Source organism: Oncorhynchus mykiss, chromosome 11 (assembly GCF_057628025.1).
Source record: "Oncorhynchus mykiss isolate SJ-2025 chromosome 11, ASM5762802v1, whole genome shotgun sequence".
Lineage (NCBI taxonomy): Eukaryota > Metazoa > Chordata > Actinopteri > Salmoniformes > Salmonidae > Oncorhynchus > Oncorhynchus mykiss.
The window spans coordinates 8,748,673-8,768,539 of record NC_143032.1 but is presented as its reverse complement, the minus strand read 5'-3'; the positions used below and the strand labels follow the sequence as shown (position 1 = coordinate 8,768,539).

General features: G+C 44.2%; 1 protein-coding gene across 13 annotated transcripts in view; it reads right to left on the bottom strand.

Moving 5' to 3' along the window:
• Positions 1-19,867, bottom strand: part of LOC110535213 (uncharacterized) — a 166,574-nt gene that overhangs the window by 70,126 nt on the left and 76,581 nt on the right. For 9 of the 13 annotated variants that reach the window (XM_090189283.1, XM_090189287.1, XM_090189286.1 and 6 more), the window contains one exon: positions 13,465-14,811. The exons of 3 other annotated variants lie outside the window; for them this stretch is intronic. In XM_090189283.1, the coding sequence (XP_090045409.1) occupies positions 13,465-14,811 (1,347 nt within the window). Of the gene's footprint in view, positions 1-12,784; positions 13,344-13,464; positions 14,812-19,867 lie in introns of those variants that run through there. One more of the 13 variants, XM_090189297.1, reaches the window with a different exon arrangement.

Below are 19,867 nucleotides of genomic sequence, written 5' to 3'. Positions count from 1 at the left end.
CCCCCCCCCTTTTAGACTGATACAGAGTGACTGGTGCTGTAATATAGCTACAGTGACCCCCCCCCTTTTAGACTGGTGCTGTAATATAGCTACAGTGACCCCCCTTTTTGCGTTGTTGTTTCTGTGTACGTGATTAGTTTCCCTCCAATGAGGTTGCATGTGAAAAAATGCATGCATGTATTTGTGCTGTGACCTGTTTGTGAGTTAGTTAGTGTGATGTTTCTGTGAGTTGGTGTGTGTGTGTGTGTGTGTGTGTGTGTGTGTGTGTGTGTGTGTGTGTGTGTGTGTGTGTGTGTTTGTGTGTGTTGGGGTGTGTCACTGATAAAGTGCATTTAGCCTCAGCATACTTTCTCAGTATCAGTCGCCATCCCCATGGCAACATAAACTGCTGCTCAGTCACCATGGCAACTAGCCAGACCATCCCCCCTCACCAAAGGTGCATGTAGAACTGTCTATCACTGTAACTGTCTACCACTGTAAATGTCTATAACTGTAACTGTCTATAAGTATAACTGTCTATCAATGTAACTGTCTACTACTGTAACTGTCTATAAGTATAACTGTCTACCACTGTAACTGTTTCCCAATGTAACTGTCTACCACTGTAACTGTCTATAACTGTAACTGTCTCCCACTGTAACTGTCTCCCAATGTAACTGTCTACCACTGTAACTGTCTCCCAATGTAACTGTCTACCACTGTAACTGTCTATCACTGTAACTGTCTCCCAATGTAACTGTATATCACTGTAACTGTCTCCCACTGTAACTGTCTCCCAATGTAACTGTCTCCCAATGTAACTGTCTCCTATTGTAACTGTCTCCCACTGTAACAGTCTATAACTGTAACTGTCTCCCACTGTAACAGTCTATAGCTGTAACTGTCTCCCACTGTAACTGTCTCCCAATGTAACTGTCTATCACTGTAACTGTCTATCACTGTAATTGTCTATCACTGTAACCGTCTTCCACCGAAACCGTCTACCAACTGTTTTCCACTGTAACCGGCTACCATTGTCTACCATTACCACTGTCTATAAATGTAACCGTAACTGTCTACTAATGTAACTGTCTCCCACTGTAACAGTCTATAACTGTAACTGTCTCCCACTGTAACAGTCTATAGCTGTAACTGTTTCCCAATGTAACTGTCTCCCAATGTAACTGTCTATCACTGTAACTGTCTCCCAATGTAACTGTCTATCACTGTAACTGTCTATCACTGTAACTGTCTCCCACTGTAACTGTCTCCCAATGTAACTGTCTATCACTGTAACTGTCTCCCAATGTAACTGTCTATCACTGTAACTGTCTCCCACTGTAACTGTCTCCCAATGTAACTGTCTATCACTGTAACTGTCTATCACTGTAACTGTCTATCACTGTAACTGTCTATCACTGTAACCGTCTACCACTGTAACTGTCTATCACTGTAACTGTCTATAGCTGTAACTGTCTCCCACTGTAACTGTCTATCACTGTAACTGTCTATCACTGTAACCGTCTTCCACCGAAACCGTCTACCAACTGTTTTCCACTGTAACCGGCTACCATTGTCTACCATTACCACTGTCTATAAATGTAACCGTAACTGTCTACTAATGTAACTGTCTCCCACTGTAACAGTCTATAACTGTAACTGTCTCCCACTGTAACAGTCTATAGCTGTAACTGTTTCCCAATGTAACTGTCTCCCAATGTAACTGTCTATCACTGTAACTGTCTCCATATGTAACTGTCTATCACTGTAACTGTCTATCACTGTAACAGTCTATAACTGTAACTGTCTATCACAGTAACTGTCTACTAATGTAACTGTCTCCCACTGTAACAGTCTATAACTGTAACTGTCTCCCACTGTAACAGTCTATAACTGTAACTGTCTCCCACTGTAACAGTCTATAGCTGTAACTGTTTCCCACTGTAACTGTCTCCCACTGTAACTGTCTCCCACTGTAACTGTCTCCCACTGTAACTGTCTCCCACTGTAACTGTCTATCACTGTAACTGTCTATCACTGTAACTGTCTATCACAGTAACTGTCTACCACTGTAACGGTTGACTACTGTAACTGTCTACAACTGTAACTGTTGACTACTGTAACTGTCTACCACTATAACTGTTGACTACTGTAACTGTCTACCACTGTAACTGTCTACTAATGTAAAGGTCTACCACTATAACTGTCTACTAATGTAAAGGTCTACCACTATAACTGTCTACTAATGTAAAGATCTACCACTATAACTGTCTACCACCGAAACCTTCTACCAACCGTCTACCAACTGTTTTCCACTGTAACTGTCTACCGCTATAACTGTCTATAAATGTAACCGTAACTGTCTACTAATGTAAAGGTCTACCACTGTAACTGTCTACTACTGTAACTGTCTACCACTGTAACTGTCTACCACTGTAACTGTCTACCACAGTAACTGTCTACCACTGTAACTGTCTAATAATGTAACTCTCTACTAATGTAACTGTCTACTAATGTAACTGTCTACTACTTTAACTGTCTACTGCTGTAACTGTCAATCACTGTAACTGTCTACCACTGTCTCCCACTGTAACTGTCTACTACTTTAACTGTCTCCCACTGTAACTGTCTCCCACTGTAACTGTCTACCACGGGAACTGTCAATCACTGGAACAGGAATTGTCTACCATTGGAACTGGAACTGAAACTGTCTACCATTGGAACTGTCAGCAATCTGACCTTTCCTACCATTTTCACTACATTCATATTTCTGCAGTTATACAATCATACATCATTCCATATTAATTCAAGTCTGCCATGTATCTATTCGTCTGCCATTCATAAACACTCCCATGTTGCTTTTTCAAGCCTTATATAGCCAATGCAAGCCTTAGACAGCCAATGCAAGCCTTAGACAGCCAATGCAAGCCTTATATAGCCAATGCAAGCCTTAGACAGCCAATACAAGCCTTATATAGCCAATACAAGCCTTATATAGCCAATACAAGCCTTATATAGCCAATGCAAGCCTTATATAGCCAATGCAAGCCTTAGACAGCCAATACAAGCCTTATATAGCCAATGTAAGCCCACAGGGATTTCATTATTCACATATCATTGTCTAGTTCACAGAAAACAACAATTGTCTGTCACACTGTGTTGGAGTGTGGAGAACTTGGAGTGTGAAGTCCCCTTAAGATAGTGGGGAGCTCAAAAACACATAATACACAACAAAACACAACACACACACACACACACACACACACAAACACACACACACACACACACACACACACACACACACACACACACACACACACACACACACACACACACACTCTCTCAGAGGAAGAGAGAGATCAAGGCCTCGCTGTGCTTTGCAATGCTGCTGAGGGCCAGCGGACAGCAGAGCAGCCCTGTTGTGGATAGATTTGTCTGTCTCTACGGGGGCTGTGTCAGAAGCCTTATTTATAACCCCAGGCCCTGAGCCCACACCTGAGCGCCCAGCTCTCATCAACACGCCACATCAGCTAGTCGCTGAAAATATCTAATTTAAATAAATATTCACACCCCTGAGTCAATTTTTGGCAGTTTTACTTTAGTGGCTTATTGCAAACAGGATGAATGTTATGAAATATTTTCACTATGTCATTTAGGTTAGTATGGTGGAGTAACTACAATGTTGTTGATCCATCCTCAGTTTTCTCCTATCACAGCTATTAAACTCTGTAACTGTTTTAAATGTCACCATTGGCCTCATTGTAAAATCCCTGAGCGGTTTCCTTCCTCTCCGGCAACTGAGTTAAGAAGGACACCTGTACCTTTGTAGTGACTGGGTGGATTGATGAACCATCCAAAGTGTACTGAATAACTTCACCAAGCTCAAAGGGATATTCAATGTCTGCTTTTTTGTATTTAAATTTTTTATTAACTAATATGTGCCCTTTTTGCGAGGCATTGGAAAGCCCCCTGGTCTTTGTGGTTGAAACTGTGTTTGAAATTCACTGCTCGACTGAGGGACCTTACAGATAATTGTATGTGTGGGGTAGAGAAAATACTATTATTACGCACAGTCCATGCAACTTATTATGTCATTTTTAAAGCACATTTTTACTCCTGAACTTATTTAGGCTTGCCATAACAAAGGGATTGAATACATATTGACTCAAGACACTTCAGCTTTTCATTTTTAATTCATTTGTAAAAATTCCCTTTTACATTATACGGTATTGTATGTAGGCCAGTGACACAACATCTCAATTGAATACATTTTAAATTCAGGATGTAACACAACATGTGGAAAATTGGTCATCAACCCATCCTTAGCAGTGTTATAATAAGTGATTTAAAATAAAAAACCTTGCACTTTCTGTATAACCAAATTCACCAAATTGTTTCTATAAAAGTCAGCTGAGTGAGATACAATCGTCATATTTCATGTAAAATGTAAAAAAAAACTACTAAGGCATTTCAAACCAAACGGATAAAATACTATATGTTTTTTGAGAATCACAACGTTAGTAATGAAAATGTGTAGAATAGAGATACGGATCTTGATGTACGACTAGGCCCTGGGGGTATTCCGTATCGCCCTCACCACTCTAATCTAATGAATTCTTCACCCCTCTAATCTACTGTGTTCTTCACCCCTCTAATCTACAGTGTTCTTCACCCGTCTGATCTGTGTTCTTCACCTCTCTAATCTACTGTGTTCTTCACCCCTCTAATCTAATGTGTTCTTCACCCCTCTAATCTAATGTGTTCTTCACCCCTCTAATCTACTGTGTTCTTCATCACTCTAATCTACTGTGTTCTTCGCCCTTCTAATCTACTGTGTTCTTCACCACTCTAATCTACTGTGTTCTTCACCCCTCTAATCTACTGTGTTCTTCATCACTCTAATCTACTGTGTTCTTCGCCACTATAATCTACTGTGTTCTTCACCACTCTAATCTACTGTGTTCTTCACCCCTCTAATCTACTGTGTTCTTCATCACTCTAATCTACTGTGTTCTTCGCCACTATAATCTACTGTGTTCTTCACCACTCTAATCTACTGTGTTCTTCACCCCTCTAATCTACTGTGTTCTTCATCACTCTAATCTACTGTGTTCTTCGCCCCTCCAATCTAATGTGTTCTTCGCCCCTCTAATCTACTGTGTTCTTCACCCCTCTAATCTACTGTGTTCTTCATCACTCTAATCTACTGTGTTCTTCGCCCCTCTAATCTACTGTGTTCTTCGCCCCTCTAATCTACTGTGTTCAATAGAGTAATGCTGTGTCCTGGCATTCAACATGTCCTCATAGGAATACAGCACAGAGAGAACAAACCTCCATCCAAACACCATTAGCTCTGTAACATTCCCTCACCCAAATAGCCCCCACACATTAATAATAACCCCTTTCTATAACACCACCGCCCGGTGTTGCCTGTGACGTGAAATCACATCGGTCACATCACAAGCCATCAACTCACAACGCACAGATACTTGTCCCTCCTAGGATCCTGTCCGTCAACGGCCCATTGAAAGAATCCGCCCCCCCAGGAACACCGAAAAACACTATAGATAAAAATAGGTGGCTGAAATATTTATGCCGCTTGATGTTTTGGGTTGCCGGCCTAAAATAATCAATAAAACATCTCAATTGAATACATTTTAAATTCAGGATGTAACACAACATGTGGAAAATTGGTCATCAACCCATCCTTAGCAGTGTTATAATAAGTGATTTAAAATAAAAAACCTTGCACTTTCTGTATAACCAAATTCACCAAATTGTTTCTATAAAAGTCAGCTGAGTGAGATACAATCGTCATATTTCATGTAAAATGTAAAAAAAAACTACTAAGGCATTTCAAACCAAACGGATAAAATACTATATGTTTTTTGAGAATCACAACGTTAGTAATGAAAATGTGTAGAATAGAGATACGGATCTTGATGTACGACTAGGCCCTGGGGGTATTCCGTATCGCCCTCACCACTCTAATCTAATGAATTCTTCACCCCTCTAATCTACTGTGTTCTTCACCCCTCTAATCTACAGTGTTCTTCACCCGTCTGATCTGTGTTCTTCACCTCTCTAATCTACTGTGTTCTTCACCCCTCTAATCTAATGTGTTCTTCACCCCTCTAATCTAATGTGTTCTTCACCCCTCTAATCTACTGTGTTCTTCATCACTCTAATCTACTGTGTTCTTCGCCCTTCTAATCTACTGTGTTCTTCACCACTCTAATCTACTGTGTTCTTCACCCCTCTAATCTACTGTGTTCTTCATCACTCTAATCTACTGTGTTCTTCGCCACTATAATCTACTGTGTTCTTCACCACTCTAATCTACTGTGTTCTTCACCCCTCTAATCTACTGTGTTCTTCATCACTCTAATCTACTGTGTTCTTCGCCACTATAATCTACTGTGTTCTTCACCACTCTAATCTACTGTGTTCTTCACCCCTCTAATCTACTGTGTTCTTCATCACTCTAATCTACTGTGTTCTTCGCCCCTCCAATCTAATGTGTTCTTCGCCCCTCTAATCTACTGTGTTCTTCACCCCTCTAATCTACTGTGTTCTTCATCACTCTAATCTACTGTGTTCTTCGCCCCTCTAATCTACTGTGTTCTTCGCCCCTCTAATCTACTGTGTTCAATAGAGTAATGCTGTGTCCTGGCATTCAACATGTCCTCATAGGAATACAGCACAGAGAGAACAAACCTCCATCCAAACACCATTAGCTCTGTAACATTCCCTCACCCAAATAGCCCCCACACATTAATAATAACCCCTTTCTATAACACCACCGCCCGGTGTTGCCTGTGACGTGAAATCACATCGGTCACATCACAAGCCATCAACTCACAACGCACAGATACTTGTCCCTCCTAGGATCCTGTCCGTCAACGGCCCATTGAAAGAATCCGCCCCCCCAGGAACACCGAAAAACACTATAGATAAAAATAGGTGGCTGAAATATTTATGCTGCTTGATGTTTTGGGTTGCCGGCCTAAAATAACACCAGTGACTCAGCTTTGAGGGCCTTTATGTTGCTGTGTGCAGCCAAAGTGACATGAGGACAACGTGGGGGCACATTGGTGGCACGTGGGCACCGTTATCCAGGATGACACCTCTGTTTTGGGGCTGTCCTCCTCCCGCCGCCCTCCAAAAGGCAGAATTATCAGACTGACTGCCTCAACTCAAAGCCACAATGCTGGATGAAAACAATTCCAGCACTGCTTGAATTATGTAAACCTCAGAAATCACACCAATATTACATTGGTTCACAGGTGGTAGGGTGGGGGTAGAGGGTTGTGTATGGGAGTGGGGGGGGGGGGCAAGGATATGTTCCTTATTGGTTGGTCTATAAATATGCTAATGATATGCCAATTCAGCATCAGTTGATAGAACATTCCAAAATACCATGGAAATGATTGCATCATAATACCAATTGCCAGGGTTGGAGCTTCCAAGCCTGTTCTACTTATTCGAATTCTATGGACGACACACACAGACAACACACACAGACTGCTGTTGGGCTCATCCCGCCCCTCATCCCCAAAGAAATAGCATGCTGGGTGAGGGACGGGAGACAGCGGCCCAGTCTCCTGTTTCCTACAGGGCCTAAATAGCACCGTCAGTGACACAGCTCCACCCCGGCACACTGACAAAGAGGACAAATTACAGAGGGGCAACAGAGACAGCTGTGTCTGTTCCAAAAACGCACACGCACACAAGCTATTAATCTCAAAGAACAGAACGCAACTGTTAAAAGTCTGTTATTCCCCCCCCCTCCCCCTACACAATTTGTGTTACCCTTGCAGATGAACAATGGACCCTGTTGCAATGGCTGACTCAAAGTGCCAGACGAAATGAAGCACTTTTTTCCCATCAGGAAAAACAACTTTATCAGTTGACACACTCCACTGTTCCCCTATCTGTCTCCACAGGTCAATAACGGCCTCACGTCTCATCACAATGAATTTCTGTCTGCAACGAGCCCATTGAGGATGCCACAGACAGGAAATTATGCAGGATTAGACGGTAAACTGAATCTCCAATTCTTCATTAAGCATAGCGGTTCCCACTGAGCCTCGTTTTAACGTGTCAACGACATCTATTTATATACCGGCAGCTCATTGGTCGCCCGCATAAACATAAATATTTCACAAGCTACTCGACGGACAATTTCTCCAAAGTGAATCAGAAGGTGTCGCGACTTTTATAACTCTCCATTCCCCATGAACCCCGAGGACAAAATATACAAATAAATGAATGGGTGTAGTTTGGGAAGTAGGCACCTGATGGTGAAGTTGGCGTCTAATTGGCTGTATCTTGAGGGGCATGTACTGTACACATGGCAAATGTCGCTACGCTTAGAATAAACCTGTGCTAAAGAACTGACTGCAATGCTTGTTTATCACTGTGAGCGTCTAGTTCTTCATCTGATGTCAGTCGGCACCACCGACTGAAAGGAAAGGGGGGATACCTAGTCAGTTGTACAACAGAAAGGAAAGGGGGGTACCTAGTCAGTTGTACAACAGAAAGGGGGGATACCTAGTCAGTTGTACAACAGAAAGGGGGGATACCTAGTCAGTTGTACAACGGAAAGGGGGGATACCTAGTCAGTTGTACAACAGAAAGGGGGATACCTAGTCAGTTGTACAACAGAAAGGGGGGTACCTAGTCAGTTGTACAACGGAAAGGGGGGATACCTAGTCAGTTGTACAACGGAAAGGAAAGGGGGGTACCTAGTCAGTTGTACAACAGAAAGGGGGGATACCTAGTCAGTTGTACAACAGAAAGGGGGGATACCTAGTCAGTTGTACAACAGAAAGGAAAGGGGGGTACCTAGTCAGTTGTACAACAGAAAGGAAAGGGGGGTACCTAGTCAGTTGTACAACAGAAAGGGGGGATACCTAGTCAATTGTACAACAGAAAGGAAAGGGGGGTACCTAGTCAGTTGTACAACAGAAAGGGGGGATACCTAGTCAGTTGTACAACAGAAAGGGGGGATACCTAGTCAGTTGTACAACAGAAAGGGGGGTACCTAGTCAGTTGTACAACGGAAAGGGGGGATACCTAGTCAGTTGTACAACAGAAAGGGGGGATACCTAGTCAGTTGTACAACGGAAAGGAAAGGGGGGTACCTAGTCAGTTGTACAACAGAAAGGGGGGATACCTAGTCAGTTGTACAACAGAAAGGGGGGATACCTAGTCAGTTGTACAACAGAAAGGAAAGGGGGGTACCTAGTCAGTTGTACAACAGAAAGGGGGGATACCTAGTCAGTTGTACAACAGAAAGGAAAGGGGGGTACCTAGTCAGTTGTACAACAGAAAGGGGGGATACCTAGTCAGTTGTACAACAGAAAGGGGGGATACCTAGTCAGTTGTACAACAGAAAGGGGGGATACCTAGTCAGTTGTATAACAGAAAGGGGGGTACCTAGTCAGTTGTACAACAGAAAGGGGGGTACCTAGTCAGTTGTACAACGGAAAGGGGGGATACCTAGTCAGTTGTACAACAGAAAGGGGGGATACCTAGTCAGTTGTACAACAGAAAGGAAAGGGGGGTACCTAGTCAGTTGTACAACAGAAAGGGGGGATACCTAGTCAGTTGTACAACAGAAAGGGGGGATACCTAGTCAGTTGTACAACAGAAAGGAAAGGGGGGTACCTAGTCAGTTGTACAACAGAAAGGGGGGATACCTAGTCAGTTGTACAACAGAAAGGAAAGGGGGGTACCTAGTCAGTTGTACAACAGAAAGGGGGGATACCTAGTCAGTTGTACAACAGAAAGGGGGGATACCTAGTCAGTTGTATAACAGAAAGGGGGGTACCTAGTCAGTTGTACAACAGAAAGGGGGGATACCTAGTCAGTTGTACAACGGAACTGTGTCTTCCACATTTAACCCAACCCCTCTGAGGAGAGGTGAGGGGGGATACCTAGTCAGTTGTACAACGGAACTGTGTCTTCCACATTTAACCCAACCCCTCTGAGGAGAGGTGAGGGGGGATACCTAGTCAGTTGTACAACGGAACTGTGTCTTCCACATTTAACCCCTCTGAATCAGAGAGGTGAGGGGGGCTACCTTAATTGACATCCAAGATTTTTGGACAATTTTTTACGTGTCCTTTCCTGATTGAGATAGGTTTCTGCTTATAATTTCCAACATTTTGGTAGGCTATTTGTTAGTCAACTTGTCTACAATTAGATACACGCAGCTTCTCTTCTGTCCTTATATGTTGACCTAGAAGACTTAAATAAACCTTGCTCACCAGAATAATGTCATTTTAAAAATCGATAGAATGAATGCTTCAATCTAGTTGACATCAGTAAAGTTCTCGGTCATCTCTGCTTTTTTTGTGGAGCAAAGACATTTAGGGACCGGGGAGTAAATGCAATAACAAAACAAACTGGAAATATTTTCTGTGTGAAATGCCCAAATTACATCAGTTTGGCCGGTTATAAGCAAAACAGAAAGCTGTGAAAATGTCACGTTTCTGATAAGATTTCAGTTAGGCTTGGATACATATTTTATGTGGTTGAAATACTATCAGCTTTTATGATGCTGATAAAGATAACACCTCCACAGATGTTCCCTAACTGCACATTCACATTCTGTCAAGATGCTGAAAGAAATAAATCATATTTCTCCACATCTGTTCTCGAGTCAACATTTTGCATATTATTTTACTGCAAGAATTCTGGAAGATATTAATATTACGGCTATGTGAGAAGTTTTAAGACCTACAGCAGTGGTGTAAAGTACTTTAAAGTACTACTTAAATAAAAATACTTTAAAGTACTACTTAAATAAAACATACTTTAAAGTACTACTTAAATAAAACATACTTTAAAGTACTACTTAAATAAAAAATACTTTAAAGTACTACTTAAATAAAAATACTTTAAAGTATTACTTAAGTAGTTTTTATGGGTATCTGTACTTCACTATTTATATTTCTGACAACTTTTGCTTCACTACATTTCTAAAGAAAATAATGTACTTTTCACTCCATACATTTTCCCTGACACCCAAAAGTACTGGTTACATTCTGAATGCTTAGCAGGACAGGAAAATGGTCTAATTCACGCACTTATCAAGAGAACATCCAGACTCACTAAACACAAATGCTTTGTCTGTAAATTATGTCTGAGTGTTGGAGTGTGCCCCTGGCTATCCGTAAATAAAATAAAAACAAGAAAATGGAGCTGTCTGGTTTGCTTAATATAATATAAGGAATATTAAATGACTTCTTACTTTAACTATCACTTTTGATATTTAAGTATATTTTAGCAATTACATTTACTTTTGACTTGGTAATATTTTACTGGGTGGCTTTCACTTTTTCTTGAGTCATTTTCTATGAAGGTATCTTTACTTTTACTCAACTATGACAATTGGGTACTTTTTCCACCACTGACCTACAGTCAGATTCCATTTAACCCATCGGAACAGTAGGCTACAGTTGACGTGCCACAGAACTATTGGAAGTCCCCGTCTTGTGACTGTCAAATTTGTATAGCGCCTCACAATCATCACACATAATCCTCTTTTTCCACTTCACCAAATCTTTCCCAAACATTATTTTTCTGGCCTTCCCTTCAATTCATTTTCAACTCTACTTTTGCAGCTTTTCTCTTATTGAATTAAACTCCAACATTTGTCCTTTTTGCCTCTGTGGATCTCCGTTAAGTTATCTGCCCGCTCCCAAAACCATTTGGTGTGTAGGCTGTTTGGCGTGTGTAGGCTGTTTGGCGTGTGTAGGCTGTTTGGCGTGTGTAGGCCTACAGTTAGGCCTCAAAGTTTAGACTTATGCACTAAGGTCAGAGAGCCTAAAATAATGAAAGAAAAACCTCAATGTAGCGTATAGATAGATATAAATGACACAATAATAATACATTGATTAATTTTTTAAAGTTATTGTTTTCTCTTTATTCTCTGGGTCTGAATATGGCAGCTTATGTACGGGACTTTGTGGGGGGGGTTCTGGCTAACCTTCACTCAGCCCTCCCAGCCCTCAGAGAGAGCACACATAACACCCCAGGAGACTCAAGGGATTCTAGCCTACATCTGGATTCTTTCATTTTTTACCTGGTAAGTTGATTGAGAACACATTCTCATTTACAGTAACAACCTGGGGATAGTTACAAGGGAGGATGAATGAGACAATTGTAGGATGGGGATGATTAGGTGACCATGATGGTATGAGGGCCAGATCGGGAATTTAGCCAGGACACCGGGGTTAACACCCCCTACTCTTACAAGGAGTACCATGGGATCTTTAGTGACCACAGAGAGTCAGGAGACCTGGTTAATGTCCCATCTGAAAGACAGCACCCTACACAGGGCAACATCCCCAATCACTGCCCTGGGGCATTCTTTTTTTTTTCGACCAGAGGAAATAGTGCCTCCTACTGGCCCACCAACACCACTTCCAACAGCATCTGGTCCTACATCTGGTCCTACATCTCTCAACAACAAACAACATCTCTCTCAATACTATTCTATATTCCACTTTCATGTCCTAGTGTCCCCTGCCTGTCGCTGAATACAGTATATATCTACCCTGGCCTGGACATGGTCACAGCACCTGCAATCCCTGACAGACTTATCACATTGATTTATCCATGGATTCAGCCTCAAGCCATCTGTTTTCAGCCCTGTCTAGCCCTGTCTTGAAGGGGTTTGTGTCACTGTGGCGCATTGCAACGCAAGACTTTCCTACAATCTATTTAAACAATGTTCCACAACCTATTTCCCACAATCTACGCCCATAAAGATCACATAGATTTCCTGACTCACCTGTTGTGGTGGCCGTCGTGGAGGCAGAAGGGAATCGGCAGGACATGGAACGAAAGAAAGAGGTAATAACAATCAACATGTGACCTGATTTGAGTGTATATTCATTCAGACATGTTTTTGGTTAGTGAGCGGTCATGCATTGCAGTGGTTTGGACAAAACATCAACAGAGAACTGTTTAGAGGCTCCTCTCTGAACGAAATGTTAGCTATAGAAGAGACAGAGTGGAGGGAAAAAATGTTTAATTCAACAGAGAGGATAAGAAGACATGAAGAAGTCATGGACCTTCAACATACTAGACTAAGAGAGACACCGGGACACAGCAGAAAGGAAGACAGAAAGAGAGAGAGAGGTTTGGTGATGAAAGAAAATGCCAGTGAAATTGGTGACACCGCAATGTGGTGAGTGTGTGTGGTAGTTAGTAGCACACCCTGGACCACACAGGGTTAATGAGAACACTCCAGCACTGCCCAGACGCAGCAGTGCCTTGTGGGTAAGAGGAAACTCCCCCAAAAAGCCAAACCACGCCCCTCGGACAGGGTGTTTCTTAGTTAGTCAGTCAGGCTGTCTAGACTGGGCTATTGGGTCGGTCCCAGCCCAGCCGTAGAGCCACATGCCCATGCAAGGTATTGGTCGACTCCTCTAATCCTCCTGGTGAACATCACACGCCACTGCAACAAACCTTCAGACATTGGGGCCACCACCACGGTGAGGGGCTCTGTGGGTTTGGCGAAGCAGGGGAAGAAGGACTGGGCGGTGGGGTTCAGACTGGAACCTGGTGAGGTGGGGCTTTTGGTGGAGGAGGAAGAGGAGGAGCGGGACTTCTTGGGTATCTTCTGTGATGGGGATTTGGCCTTTTTGCCCCCCCTGGGGTAGAATTCAGGCACGGTTTTGGGGGAGCGGAGCGGGACTGGACTGGGTGTGTCGAAGGCCAGGCCCACAGGTAGGGAGTGCCCTGGACTGATGTCACTGAACTCAAAGCAGTTGTTGTTGAAGTGGTAGTCGTTGATGAGCCAGGAGCTGTCGGAGGGGGAGAAAGGGGGTGCGGTCGCTGTGAGCTCACTAGGCTTCTCCAATGGTGATAGGCCACTATCTGGTTGGTGGGTGGGGCTAAAACTCACGCCATCTTCAATATGGACATCCTGCATTGAGGTGTCATGATCAAACATCACTTTGACCCCTGACTCATGAACTAGGGAAAAAGTTGGGGAGAAAGCCTCTTTGTCATTACCCAGGCTGGCAGTCTCTGTATCCATAAGCAGGTCTTGGTAGCTGGCGGTGAATGGGTCTCCAGGACACGTGGGGAAGGAGCCTCTGGGCGAGAAGTCTCCCTGACTGGTGGGGATGGAGACGGGGGTGGTAGGCAGGAGATCGCAGCCCATGGCAGGTGGAGGGGAGGTTGGGGCCATGAGAGGGAGCAGATTCTGGGTGAGAGATGAAGGGAAGAGGTCTTCACTGGCAGGGATCAGCCCCATGTCACCCATGCTAGAGCAGGGGTTCTCCAGGCGCCGGGGGTGGACGATGGGGGGCGCTAGTTGGTCTAACACCCCCTCAGGGAGGTGAGCGGCAGAGGAGGGCACAAAGGGCTCGGCTGTGACTCCCCACTCTTCTGGAAGATTCTTCCTGCTCTTGCCCCTCTTTCCCCTGCCTCCACTCCTCCCTGGCTCTTCCCGCTCCCAGCCCCCCACCATCCTGTCCCTGTCCTTGCGGGGGGTGACCCTGTGGTGGCCCTCTGACGGGATTGTGTTCTCAGCCTGAGTCTCCGGTTGGCCCCTGTCGTACACCTCGTCTCGGGGCCTCCTCTTCTTCTTCTTCTTCTGCTGTTGTTGTTTGCAGTCATTTCCCTCGTTGCTCTCCATCTCCTCCCCCATGGCCAAGGCCTCTTGGTGGGGCCAGCCACAGTCAGGAAGGTCCTCGGGGCTGGCCGCCAGGTGGCTTGCACGGTGACTGATCATTGTGGAGAAGCTTGGGGTGAACGGCAGGTCGGTGGGAATGCAAACCTTGTCTGTCCAGCCATCGCCCAGGGCACCTTGTTTGTGAAGAGGGAAGAGAGTTTAAAGCAGGCATGTACAGTGCATAAGTATTCAGACGCCTGGACTTTTTCCACATTTTGTTACGTTATAGCCTTATTCTAAAATTGATGAAATTGTGATTTTTTTCCTCATCAATCTACACACAATACCCCCAAATGACAAAGCAAAAACAGGTTTTTAGAAATGTTAGCAAATTTATAACAATAAAAGTATATATATTACGTTTACATAAGTATTCAGACCCTTTACTCAGTACTTTGTTGAAGCACATTTGGCAGCGATTACAGCCTTGAGTCTTCTTAGGTATGACGCTATAAGCTTGACACAGCTGTATTTGGGGAGTTTCTCCCATTCTTCTCTGGAGATCTCCTCAAGCTCTGTCAGGTTGGATGGGGAGCATCGCTGCACAGCTATTTTCAGGTCTCTCTAAACATGTTCGATTGGGTTCAAGTAAGGGCTCTGGCTGGGCCACTCAAGGACATTCAGAGACTTGTTCCGAAGCCACTGCGTTGTCTTGGCTGTGTGCTTATGGTCGTTGTCCTGTTAGAAGGTGAACCTTCTCCCCAATCTGAGGTCCTGAGCACTCTGGGGCAATTTTTCATCAAGGATCTCTCTGTACTTTGCTCCATTCATTTCCCCTCGATCCTGACTAGTCTCCCAGTCCCTGCCACTGAAAAACATCCCCACAGCATGATGCTGCCACCACCATGCTTTACCGTAGGGATTGTGACAGGTTTCCTCCAGACGTGACGCTTGGCATTCAGGGCAAAGAGTTCAATCTTGGTTTCATCGGACCAGAGAATCTTGTTTCTAACGGTCTGAGAGTCTTTAGGTGCCTTCAGGCAACCTCCAAGTGGACTGTGATGAGCATTTTACTGAAGAGTGGTTTCCATCTGGCCACTCTACCATAAAGGCCTGATTGGTGGAGGGCTGCAGAGATGGTTGTCCTTCTGGAAGGTTCTCCCATCTCCACAGAGGAACTCTAGAGCTCTGTCAGAGTGACCATCGGGTTCTTGGTCACTTCCCTGACCAAGGCCCTTCTTCCCCGATTGCTCAGTTTGGCCGGGCGGCCAGCTCTAGTAAGAGTCTCGGTGGTTCTAAACTTCTTCCATTTATGAATGATGGAGGCCACTGTGTTCTTGGGGACCTTCAATGCTGGAGACATGTTTTGGTACCTTTCCCCAGATCTGTGCCTTGACACAATCCTCTCTCAGGGCTCTACTGACAATTCCTTCAACCTCACGGCTTGGTGTTGGCTTTGACATGCACTGTCAACTGTGGGACCTTATATAGACAGGTGTGTGCCTTTCCAAATCATGTCAAATCAGTTGAATTTTCCACAGGTGGACTCCAAACAAGTTGTAGTAACATCTCAAGGATGACCAATGGAAACAGGATGCACGTGAGCTCAATTTATGGTCTCATAGCAAAGGGTCTGAATACGTTTGTAAATGAGGTATTTCTGTTTACATTTTTGTATTAAAAAAATAACTGTTTTCGCTTTGTCATTATTACTGTGTGTAGATTGCTGAGGATTTTTTTTGTTGATATCCATTTTAGAATAAGGCTGTAACATAGCAAAATGTGGAAAAAGTCAAGGGGTCTGAATACTTTCCAAAAGACGCTGTACTCACTCTTTCACTCCCTCTCGCAAAGCATTTCTCATCCAGACAAGAGCGTGCACTTCAAAGGGCTCAAAACCATATTCAACAGTGCAGTCTAAGACATGAGAGTAGTAGCAGTCACAGTGTGCAGCTGTGGACGCTCATTGGAGGTCCATTCAACGTAACTGAACTGGCTCTGTACGGGGGCCGCTGCAACTTATAACTTGCCACTGAACACTCAAAATGCACCGTGGGTTTAAATCAGGCATTCTAATTGGCCCGTTGCCTTTGTTCTCCTGTGTGAATGAATAGTCACAGGGATGGATTTAAGGGTGATACTGTGACTCAGTGTTACCCTAGGGACATGCTGGAGTACTGAATGGGATTTTAGGAGGGGGAGAAAGATGTGTTTATTTCATAGTGTGTTCATAGTGTGTGGGTGATTGAATGCAAGAAATACAAACATAAACACAGGTATTGGTCAAGTACACAGAAACAGGCACAGTACAATACACAGTACAATACACAGTACCATGCACAAACATAAAAACAGCTTTGAAAAGCAGGAAACACAAAATTCCTTTGTACATTTCGAGAACAACATTGTGCAGTAAATCAGAGGTAGAGTTTTATTTAAGCAATAAGGCCAGAAGGGGTGTGTTATATGGTCAATATATCACGGTCAATGTGGCGTGCCTGGACACAGCTCTTAGCCGTGGTATATTGGCCATATGCCACAAACCCCAGAGGTGCCTTATTGCTATTATAAACTGGTTACCAACGTAATTAGAGCTGTAAAAAAAAAACATGTTTTGTCATACACGTGGTATACGGTTTGATATACCACGGCTGTCAGCCAATCAGCATTCAGGACCCGAACCACCCAGTTTATAATGTACAGTATAGCCATCCATTAAGGTCAATCATATCTTGATTGATACAGGATTGATTCTTTTTCCGGACTGTTTGGAATGATGAGGTAGCTAGTTAAATTCTAGAACCCCGTGCTGCCAAGTTGCTCAGTAAAGCTGTGCTCGTTCTGAGGAGAGGAGGAATGGAGGGATGGAGGAATGGAGCGATGGAGGGGGATGGGATTTAGAGGAATGATTACCCAAGGCTGGATCAATGTGCCTCGGTTGTCTCTCTGATTGGTGGAACTCTAACGGAGCATCTCTTTGTGGTGCCCTATAACGTTTCTCTCTCTCTAGTCGTATTTTTACATGAATCAACCCCACACACACACACACACACACACACACACACACACACACACACACACACACACACACACACACACACACACACACACACACACACACACACACACACACACACACACACACAGACACACACACAAACACACACACACACAAACACACACACACACACACACACAAACACACACACACACACACACAAACACACACACACACACACAAACACACACACACACACAAACACACACACACACACACACACACACACAAACACACACACAAACACACACACACACACACACACACACACACACACACACACACACACAATATGTTAGAGCAGAGAAGGGTGACAGTAAAGCAGTACTTAGAGCCGTTCCCTCGAAGCTCTGGAGAGCTGTTAATGTGGTGAACAGCAACAGGAAGGTGGCCGTCGTGGTTCTCTCTATGTACAGAACCATGGTTTGATGTGGTACAGCATCCCAGGCTCCCATGACAAATGCAGCGGACGAATGTCATTTGGCATGTACTGGGAGTCACTATAACACTTCTGTTCCACTGGGTTCCGAGCACTTCTCCTCGCAACCTCGCTCAGCGCACACACACGCTTAGCTAGCTAACTACCATGCTAGGCTAACGGTAACATTGGGAAACATAAGGCAGCTCACCATAACCATGACTAAGACGTGACACATTTAATACGCAATGACTTCTGCAGCAGAGGACGTTTTGTTTGCTAATTGTTGTGGTTGTTATGCTTCCCATGAGTTAGAGTGTCTCTGACGAGGGAGGGGTGTGCTGCATTGTTGAGTCATAACAGCCAGGACACTTTTTTCCCCCTCACTAGCAAGAAGGGTCTTTCAGGGATAAACATGAACGCAATACGCATTCAGATATTGTACTGATCAAATTAGTTTTGCCATATCGAGTTCCCGAATGAATTATTCTCTACAACACAGCCAAGCTCTGGAGTCTGGATTCATTCCAGAGGCAGGATGCCTGCAAAGTTTATCTTTCACCCTCAGGCTTTCAATCTGTTTGCATCCTACAACTCTTTCACACAAACAGGCTAGTGGGACACGGTACAGACCACTTCCTGTGTAGTAACCTAACACTGGGACACGGTACAGACCACTTCCTGTGTAGTAACCTAACACTGGGACACGGTACAGACCACTTCCTGTGTAGTAACCTAACACTGTGACACGGTACAGACCACTTCCTGTGTAGTAACCTAACACTGGGACACGGTACAGACCACTTCCTGTGTAGTAACCTAACACTGGGACACGGTACAGACCACTTCCTGTGTAGTAACCTAACACTGTGACACGGTACAGACCACTTCCTGTGTAGTAACCTAACACTGTGACACGGTACAGACCACTTCCTGTGTAGTAACCTAACACTGGGACACGGTACAGACCACTTTCTGTGTAGTAACCTAACACTGGGACACGGTACAGACCACTTCCTGCGTAGTAACCTAACACTGGGACACGGTACAGACCACTTCCTGCGTAGTAACCTAACACTGGGACACGGTACAGACCACTTCCTGTGTAGTAACCTAACACTGGGACACGGTACAGACCACTTCCTGTGTAGTAACCTAACACTGTGACACGGTACAGACCACTTCCTGTGTAGTAACTTAACACTGTGACACGGTACAGACCACTTCCTGCGTAGTAACCTAACACTGGGTCTTAGTTGTGCTATAGCCATGTGAACCCTGGGGTATTAGGAGAATGCTGGGTGACAATAGCCACAATATTATGACATACAGTATTCTATATCATCGGAAGGTCTATGGTGTAAGGTATTCCCAGCAGGGGTTTCCCCCGGTGAGAGGCGTGAGAGAACCACAGCTCTAGCTATAGCGCCACTCAGTGGACAAGAGAGGGTATTAGCAAAGAAGTTCCATTTTAATTTTTTAATTTGACCTTTATTTAACCAGGCAAGTCAGTTAAGAACAAATTCTTATTTTCAATGAAGGCCTAGGAACAGTGGGTTAACTGCCTGTTCAGGGGCAGAACGACAGATTTGTACCTTGTCAGCTCGGGATTTGAACTTGCAACCTTCCGGTTACGAGTCCAACGCTCTAACCACTAGGCTACCCTGCCGTTGGTGCCCCGTGTGAGGACGCTCTAGTCTAGTCTACACGGGAGTGGAGTTGGGGTGGGACTGGGAGATGAACCCCACAGGAGGGGGTATTCCTGATGCTCTAA